The 9,979-nt window shown below is 39.2% G+C and overlaps 2 protein-coding genes across 2 annotated transcripts in view; one reads left to right on the top strand and one right to left on the bottom strand.

Moving 5' to 3' along the window:
* Positions 1 to 3,110, top strand: part of SPATA4 (spermatogenesis associated 4) — a 9,668-nt gene extending 6,558 nt beyond the window's left edge. The window contains exon 5 of the mRNA XM_045286573.1: positions 3,013 to 3,110. Within this exon, the coding sequence (XP_045142508.1) occupies positions 3,013 to 3,110 (98 nt within the window). The remainder of the gene's footprint in view (positions 1 to 3,012) is intronic.
* A 12-nt stretch (positions 3,111 to 3,122) lies between these two features.
* The window catches only part of WDR17 (WD repeat domain 17), a 112,114-nt gene continuing 105,257 nt past the window's right edge, over positions 3,123 to 9,979 (bottom strand). Inside the window, exon 30 of the mRNA XM_045286574.1 lies at positions 3,123 to 3,239. Coding sequence (XP_045142509.1) covers positions 3,123 to 3,239 — 117 coding nt within the window. The remainder of the gene's footprint in view (positions 3,240 to 9,979) is intronic.

Below are 9,979 nucleotides of genomic sequence, written 5' to 3' on the forward strand. Positions count from 1 at the left end.
TTGACACATGATTTCTCAGACTGTAATATGCAAATATGAATTGTGAATATCAAAAAAGAAAGGTCCAGAACAAAGAGTGTTCCAACTTTTTCTTTGACCACACATCGCTATTGTTTTGCTTTCTTTAGTGGTCATGTAGAACCATGTTTCACAGAGTACACTGAAACGCAGACGTCAGGTCAGTCTATCAAAAGACCGTCATTTAGACCTACAGGATTTAACATACTATAACCAAACAGAAAAATCCACCGGTTCACATTTAAATTCGGCAAAGAGATCCTCTCTCTCCCTGACTGCCATAACTTCTTTTGTTAGTGATACCTGAAGCTACAGTTCCATCATGGTAGGAGTCGCAGCTGAGGCAATAGGGTGAGGCACATGAGGAAGGGGTGAGGATAAGTTGAGGGATGAGGAGGGAGACGGCAGGGTGGGGGGGGGTGTCTTTTTTCATGACTGTTGGTTTTGTTTTGTGGCTGACGTAGCCTGGCTGGATACAGGAAAGGGCACGCCCACATGCTTTGGAACCTACATTGAAAAGTAGTTGTAAAGAGACAGCAAGGCTTTCTTCCTGTGCAAGAAAGATTCAAATATGAATTGGTAAAAGAGTATTTTTGGGGAAAATTCTCAAAGGGTCACATTTGAATAAAAAACAACTATGTTCTCATTACTTAAGATCAAGACTCCAACGTGAATAGGTTTTTGCCTTTACAGTTTGAATCACCTATAAACTGCTGCAATTAACTCCTCCAGTTCCTTCCCCCATTTTACGATTATCAATTATCTTTCACTTCAATGGTTTTTTTCACCTGCTTTTCAAACTTGCTCCGAGCAGCAGTTCTCAACCTGTGGGTCGCGACCCCGCTTGGGGGTCAAATGACCCTTTCTCAGGGGTCGCCCAATTCATAACAGTAGCCAAGTTACAGTTATAGAGTAGCAACGAGAATAATTTTATGGGTGGGGGGTCATCACAACATGAGGAGCTGTATTCATGGGTCGCGGCCTTAGGAAGCTTGAGAAACACTGGTTTGTAGGTTTTTAGAAGTCTTTGAAGGATAAGCCAGATATTTTCCTTTTTTTCTTACTTTTCTCAATCTTATTCTAAATACTTAGATTCTCTTCATCTGTGCATACAGGTAATTACAGAATAATGTGGCTTTGATTTTGATACTTACATGAAATGAAAACTGCTTCTGTTAAGCTTTAATTTCCTCACCTCCACTTTGGTAAAGGGAGTCCATTCCAGTTAAAAGATCATTCAGGCCAATTTATAAAATTTGAAAGTGAATGGGGAGAAGAGAAGGACTGTAGGATTTTAGCCCTGTTTTATCACCAGAATACAATTAATAGCATTGAAATCACATGGCGTTAATGCAAAAAGCTACAAATGATCAAATAGGGTTCCAAAATTCATTGTAATATAGGTTGTTACCTTTGCTTTTTTCTTTTTATAACACTTAAAATTCTCAACATTTTATCCAACATCTTGCAGTCAGCACAATGGGACAAGGGAATCAGCTTCCTTTGTAACCATGGCACCGCACGTTACAGCCCACAGGGTCCAGGCAGAGCTCCAGAAACTGAATTAGAATCTGTGTGGATGTGCCAGATTTACGTACGGAATTGTAGCACTATTGCCTCAGCTGCTTTCTGAAGCACTATCTAAAATTAGTTGAGTCATATTTAGCATCAGATGCACCAGAAGAAGACCAAGTTATTTTTAGGCCCTGCTTTTGACTTTTAGAGTTGGTGACACTCAGACTTTTATTAGCCATGACGACTACGATGCACGCGCTATGTAATCTGTTTACTAGGTTGATTTGTCCTCGGTCTGTTGCCAATGAGTTTGCCTATATGGAAACACTGTTTGGTTGTATAAATATTTAGTATCTATGAATTGATTTTGATTTTATTTATTTAAATATCCTATTAAACAGGTTACGGTGGTAATCTACTTAAAGAAATTCAAGTGAAGCACGCTGGAAAACATTTTGATTCTATTTTAAAATCTTCTAAAAATATGAAGAAAACTTGAGAATCGGGTGTCAAAAGTCACATGGCTTGCAAGAAGTGATGCCGCCATCTCATGCCACACTAAAGGAATATAATCACCTAGTCTTGGCTATTCAATAAGATGTCAATTAAAGTGGAGTCGTATCTACAACTGTGCTAAGGAAGCATCTTTTCCATTCAATCCAACCATTTATTGAACATCTATGATGGGCCGGGTACTATTGAAAATACAAAACAAATTAATTAGTTCAGAATTAATTTAAAAGTTACATTGAAGGTAGAGTAAAAGATGAGAGTTCTTTCTCATACATGTTGAAGGATTAGTGAAAATATTTCGTAAACAAGGAGACTTCTCCAAACTTGTGGAAAATGGGAATAAAAGTGAATCTAATTTTCCATAAATATTTTGAAACTCCCTCATATGATTTTATAAACCACCGCAGTACTTTGTTTGACATTATGCACTTAAACCTCACATTCACTCATTAAAATTCAGTTCTGAGTGACTATTATTATAAATTTGCCATAGAAAAATCTTGCCTATCTTCCTAAGTGGGCTTCATTTAAACCATTTACCAATAAATGTTGCTCTTGTGATAATGATTTGTGAGGAGGAAGAATGCTTTTCTTGGCAATTAATCCCTGTGTTTGGCAATTCATTTAGTTCAATTAAAAATATCTGCTTGTCACTTGCATTCCCCATATTCCTAATGAAGGGAATTGAAACCATTTTGATATCTTGAAAGCCTAATTATCTTTCATACATTCTTAGAAATTTTATATCCTTATTTGGAAATGTTTCTTTAAATGGAATTACTCATGTTAATCCTATTTCAAAAGCAGTAGCATTACTAATTACATTACATGAACATTATTCATGTTCCCACAATATACATGTCAGATTTCCACCAAATGTTATCATTTTTTTCTTATATATTTTTAAGATTCCGTTAGTTTTATTAGTATTATATCCCCAGAGATTCCTTAATTTTTCATTTTTAGATAAATACTACTTAGGAAGAAAATTAATGGTAGGTGACTATTTCTTTGAACTATGTTTAGAATCCAGTTCCACCCCAGATAAGGCAAGAGATGACTAATCCAAGCAGTCGTCATAGTTGCAACAAATTGCCTATTGTCTTGCTGGATAATAAGCAAGAACGATCGGAGGAAAATGGATACATCTGACTTGTGGTGTTGGCAAATAATATCAAATATACTGTGTACTGCTGGGAAAACAAAAAGCAAAAAAAAAAGAAAATTAGTACTGGCTAAAGTACAGGCAGAAGTCATCTCAGAAATGAGGATGGCCAAACTTTCCTTTGTTTACTTTGGGAAATTTTATCGTATAAAGGATCCGTTAAAAAAAAAGGGTTCAGGAAGCCTTCTTTGAGAACTTTCCAGGGGCTGCAACAAGAGGCTCAAACATACTGAGAGGCTGTGCACAACCATACAGCATCTCCTCCCGTTACATGATGGGTCCTCACATGTCAGAGCAACTAACAGCAGCACTGTGGGGAATCACGAGAGTAAGTGTTGAACCCGTGGTTTTCAGAACCAAATCTTCTGAGATTTAATTGGGGAAAAGATTGTGAGCAAAGGACTGTGGTTAAGTGCTTCCCAACTGACAGCAACCCTATGGCCAAAGAATGCAGCACGGCTTGCTCTCGTGCCATCCTCAGCAAAGGCCGCAGTCTAGGTGAATGACTGAAATGGGGCTTTGTTGGGGTTCATGGTAAATTGCCTAAAAAAATCAGTTTACTCAGGAGTTGACAATGTTAAGTTCCGAAAACTGAAATATGTGAACAAGTTGTGAAAAATATGAAATAGTTTGTAGGCCTCATCACATGGTGAATGAGTAAACGGTGACTGCCGAATGGTCAAAAAGAGTATCCTCAAAAGCTTGTTGAGGCTCATTCGAAGAAAACTGAGGTCATAAAGGATCTTTGACAGAAGGAAACATGGGGCTTCTTTGGGAGCTGCCATTGCCCTTAGAGGAACAGAATCAGCTCAAGTAACAATTCTGGCAGAATGCTTATTATAGAAATATAAGTTAGTGTGATGTGCTGTCTATATTCATACTAAAAAGGACTATTTCTCTTTTATACTAAGTTTGGGGCATATTACAGTCAGTACTACCTATAATTAGTCCCTGAAGAGGTCAACATTTTGATATCTAGTTGTTTTGGGGGTGTGGGTAAGAGTAATGTCACAGATGTTGATGGAATACTAATTGAGACATATCAACAAAGCTGGATATGTCTCACTAGTTTATGCTGAAAATTTGGGAGACAGTTACATGACCAGCCAACTAAAAGACATCCACATTTGTGCCCATTTCAAGGGAAGATGAACCTGCAGGGTGCAGAAAAAATCAAGCAATATTATTAATATCACAGGCAAATAAAATGTCCTGGACATAATTCAAAACAGTTGCAGCAGTATATTTAGAGAGAACTGACAGAAATTCAAAGTAGATTCAGAAGAGGGTGTGAGATCAGGATATTATTGCTGATGTCACATGATGTTTAATCGAAGTAGGGAATCCCAGCAAGATGTTTACCTGTGCTTTAATAACTATATATAATAATTTAACTCTGTGGATTATAACAAATTATACTTAACATTGACAATAAGAGTGGAATCAGATTTATGCAGTTGAATTATGGTGTTGTCAAAAAGTACTGAAAGTGCCATGGTGTGTTAGGCTGAGTTGCCTAGAGGAAAAAAAATGAGTGACACTCATATGCATAAGAGGAAGCATTATGTCAAGCAGTTAAAGAAAAAGGAGAAAAAGTCATACTGCATTCTGCTACACAAGGCCTCTTTGAAGTGTGAGAGACAAAGATGTTACTATGAGAACTAAGACGGACCTGACCCAAGCCGTGACATTTCCAATAATCTTATATTCATTGAAAGCGGAGCAATGACTAGAGAACTGGAATCAGATTGATGCATGTGAATAATGGCGCTGGCAAAACATACTGAAAGTGCCAAGTTGTGTTAGGCTGGGTTGTTTAGAGAAACAAAAGCCCTTGTGGGCTGCCAAACACAAGGCCAGCAGTTCGAAACTACCAGTCACTTTTTAGGGAGAAAGATGGGACTTTCTACTCCCGTGAAGAATTACAGTCTTGGAAACTCACAGGGGCAATTCTACCCTGTCCTATAGAGTTGTCTTGATGGCAGTGAGGGAACCTCAGTGTTAACATTCAACTTAACTATTGCTTTGACTAAGTTATTACTTAACACTTCTAATGGTTTATCTTAATGGTCATAATATTTATTTCTATGACTTCCCCTTAGTTCTTTTGTTCTTGGGTTATAGGGCCAGTCTCTCTTTTATGTCTATGATAATAAAGCAAATGCTCATATTAAAGCCATTTTTGGATATTACTATTTCAATTTCCTTGGATATAAATTCTCCCTACTTAGTGGGTTGTTAGACTTTTTTTTTTTTAAGACATTGGGTTTTCTCATTTGCTTTGTAATTTTCATTTGGGACCCCATCATCCATGGTAGTTTGTTTTTCTCTCTCCTTCAGGAAAGTTAAGGAGCCCTGGTGGCACTGTCTGATAAGTGTTGGATTCCTAAATCCAACATGGGAGAAAGTTTAGGCTATTGGCTCCATAAAAATGTATAGCTTGGAAATCCTGCATAGGGTGGCTATGAGTTGTAATTAACTTGATGGCATTGGGTAGGAGTTTATAATACAGTTTTCTGCTAGGGCATCCAATGTTATAAACTCAAAGGTAGACCATTTGTTTACTCTCTGGGATCTCATACTATGGGAATAAGAGTGCTCTAGTCCCAGAACTAGTATTAAGTAGGAACTCAACTATCAGTCACAAGGTGGGTCTCTCCTTTGCCACAGACAACATCTTGTCTCAAATTGCAATCATGGGTGCAGATTCCTGCTGTGCAGAGGCAGCCTAGCTCCAGTCCTGATACCTGTTCACATGTTTGGTCCTAGTCCCTTGTGGAAGTTACCGAGTCCTGCCTTTGACACATTGCTCAAGACCCTGGCCAGCTACATACCCTCACTCTTCAGCCCTCACTCATAGCTATATGTTTTGGCTCCTTTTCTACTCAGGATTACTTTCTGGATATAGCTGGATAATAATAAAGCATTTTATTGATTGAATGTGTTGCTCTCTATGGGTCTGCATACACTCCACCTTCTTGACCCAAGTACCCAGCACAATTCATGACAGCTAGGCCTCTGTGGGCCTGGAACACAGCACAGAGGGGAGAACACATAAGATAACTTATGATAACTTGGTGGGAGGAGAATTCAGATACTGACTTGGCTCCACAATCCACTCTTTCTCACCCCAAATGAACACTTTATCCCTGGACTCACTGGAATAGAATGTCCAGTTCTGTGCCTGAAGTCTTTCAGGGAACCACACATTTCACTGTGAAAACTATTCAAATGGGGAAAAAGCAATTGCCCCGATTCCCTTTATATAGAGGCTTTACTTAGAAAAAAGCCGAGGAAGGGGGTCAGGCGATGGCGGATTAAAGATAACCTTGAACACAAGCTTGTCACCATCTTGGAGGAGATTAAATTCCAAAGAGGTCCAAGTGTGTGGAGTCAGAGATGATGTGGCCAGACAGTCGTCCTGGGAATTAGTGCCACAGAGGAAGCCATTGGGCCTCAAGTGAGAAGTGGCCCAACTTTTCTTGCTGAAAGAAGGAATTGAAGCAGTTGCTGATGAAGGTCAAGGATTGCAGCCTTCAGTATGGATTGAAACTCAATGTCAAGAAGACCAAAATACAACCGGACCAATAATTCACATAATGATAAATGAAGAAATGTTTGAAGTTGTCAAGAATTTTGTCTTGTTGGATCCATAATTAAGGCTCATGGAAGCAGCAGTCAAGAGATCAAAAGATAGTTTGAATTATAGGTAAATCTCTGGCAGAAGACTTCCTGAGAGTATCAAAAGCAAGGATGTTACTTTAAGGATTAAGGCACACCTGATTCAAGCCATGATGTTTTAAATTGCTTCATATGTTTGTGGAAGTTGTGCATTGAATAAGGAAGACTGAAGATCAAGCGATGCATTTGAATTGTGGTGTTGTAAAAGAATAAGGAGAGTCCTATGGACTATTAAAGGACCAAGTGATCTGTCTCAGAAGAAGTATGACCAGAGTGCTCCTTAACACAAGGATGAGGAGCCTTCACCCTCCATACTTTTGACATGCTGTCGGGAGAGAACAGTCCCTGGCGAAGGAAGGACATCATACTTGTTAAAGCAGAACAGTGAGAAAGAGGAAGGCCCTCAGTGAGATGGATTGGCACAGTGGCTGCAACAGGTTCAAACACAGGAACAGTTATGAGGGTGGTGCAGGGCATCACAGTGTTCATTCTGTTTTGCATGATGTTGCGATCAGTTGGAACAGATTCAATGGCACCTAATAACAGGAAAATTTTAATTGTCAATTTTTAATTTCTGTTTGGTCATCTTCCTTTGGATTTCTGTCTTCTAAATATCCTGGGATAGATATATGAATGTTTGCAGTACTCCATCAACTTGTTGAAACATTTAATTGGTAACTGTGGTAGTTACATAATTTCATGTCAACTTGAGGGTATTAAGAATGAAGGGGTGGAATCTAGCCTGTCAATCAGGTCACAGCCTGAGGATGCCTCCTTGTGGACATGGCCTTCTTATGAGGATTCAGGGAACTTCTATCTCTGCCTTGCTCTTCCTGTTGACAAACCACTCGGAGACATGCTGAGACTTTCAAGAACTTTCTCTCTGCTTTACCGGAGAACTGGAGGAGGCACATGAAGACCCGTGCCAGTGCTGAGATGCTTCCACCGCCATTGGATCCACAGACTTTACACCTGTGATTTTCCTGCATTTTGCATCATTGCATGTGATGTGTATGTCTGAAGAGAGATGTATGGACTAGTATTAGACTTATGAGCTAATATAGGACTTATGGACTTGATTTGGACTGGCCTGAGATGTTTTCTTGATATACAATTGCTCTTTGATATAAAGCTCTCTCTCACACATACATGAGAGTCAATAAATTTGTTTCTCTTGTTGATTCGACCTAACACAGCAACCATACATTTCCTGGAGTCTTGTTTTTGATTAATGTCTTCAAAGAAATCTGGACTTCTTCCTTCAGTACCATTGGTTTTTGATTATATGCTACCCATTGAAATGACTGAATGTCAACTTTTGGTGTGTGTTTTTTTATGTACAGTGACACTGTGTATCCCTTCTAACTTCTTTTGATGCTCTATGCATCATTCAAAATTTTGCATAGAGAATCATTTAATGTTGCAATTTGAGGCTTGGATTTTCTATTCAGGTTTTTCAGTTGAGTTTGTTCTTCCCTTTATTTTTCTAACTCCATTTCTTTGCACATGTCATAATAGTGATTTACTTTGTCTTCTCTAGCTGCCTTCGGGAACCTTAAGGTCAGCCCCTTCCCTCCCCCAGTCACCCATTGTTTCTTCCATTTGTTTTAACTACTCTATGTTCAAGAGCAAGTTCACTCTCTTATAACACTTACTTTGATCTTTTCTTTCTTTTTTGTTTCTTCTCATGAATGATGTTCTTCATGCCATCCCACAGCTTGCCTGTTCTTTGGTCATTACTGTTCATTACCACCACATTTGTTCTTAAGATGGTCTCCAAATTCAGGTGGGATATACTCAAGTTCCCACATTGGCTCTTGTGGACCTGTTTGAACTTTCTTCACCTTCAACAAACTTGATGGTTTGTTTCACAGTCAGCCTCTGACCTTGTTTAGGCTGATAATGTTGAGCTTACTATTATCAGTTTCCACATTTAAAGTCCATGTGCTTTCTCTGTATTCTGTATAGTGAAGTCCATGTATATCGTTGCCATTTAAGTTGTTGAAAAAAGGGTATTACAAATGAAGAGGTCACTGATCTTGCAAAATTTCATTATGTGACCGCCAGCTTTCTATCACCAAGTCATTAGGCTCCAACTACTGATTTTGAACTACTGTTTCTTTTGTGTTGTTTCCAATGTTGCATTGCAACTAAAAAACTCAGTAACAAAAACTGCCATGAAGTGATACCACCTTCTAACAACCCTGCAGGGCAGGAGAGAACCGACCATGTGAGTTGCCGGGTCTGTAGCGGTTTACCGGAAGAGAAGGCCCGCCTTTCTCCGAAGAGTGGCTGGTAGTTTGGAAGGGTCTTTTCTGATTGCAGCCCAATACAAAACCATTGTATTGTGCCACAGGGCTCCTACTAATTTCTGTTAGACCAGTCACCAGTCATTAGCAATGTCTCTTGATTGTATGTTTAAACAATTTCAGACTGAATAAATCGGTAGATTTTTTTCAATTTATAACTGGCCACAGTGGTTGCTGCACAGATTTGAATACGTTTTTTAATAATAACTGGTCTTCCTTGTAGGTCTATACATATTGTCCTACCATAAACAGCACTGTACGTCAAGATAGATCTTTTTGATGAGGAAAGTGATCCCATTCCTCTTCAATTTGTCATTCTTGATTGTCTGATTCAAGATGGCTGACGCCATATTATGTGTCCCATTTCATTTTTGACAACTTACAATTTTCCAAGGTTCGTATCCTGTACATTCCTTGTTCCAGTTAGTCATTAACATTTGCAGTTGTTTCTTTTCATTTTGAGCCGTGCCTCTTCAGTGAATTCAAGTCCTGAAAGCTTTGCTCGATCCCTGTAATGAAGGGGAACTCCACTTTGGGGATGCGGCTCTGTCCTCACTTGTATGTGGAATGCCTTTCCAGCGGGAGGGGTCCTCTTCTGGTGTCCTGTCACACAATCATCTGCTGCCATTCCCAAGATTGTCCTGGCTCTTCTCTCCGAAGTGCACGGCCTCTGCCTTCTTCCTAGTGTGTTCTCAGTCTGTAAACTCCACTAAAACCATCCGCCATGGGCGACCTGCTGCTATTTGAAATGCAGGTAGCAAAGCTATCAGCACCACAG

This window comes from Echinops telfairi, unplaced genomic scaffold (genome assembly GCF_000313985.2).
Source record: "Echinops telfairi isolate 266 unplaced genomic scaffold, ASM31398v2 ScPeMD7_9;HRSCAF=40, whole genome shotgun sequence".
In the NCBI taxonomy this organism is placed as follows: domain Eukaryota; kingdom Metazoa; phylum Chordata; class Mammalia; order Afrosoricida; family Tenrecidae; genus Echinops; species Echinops telfairi.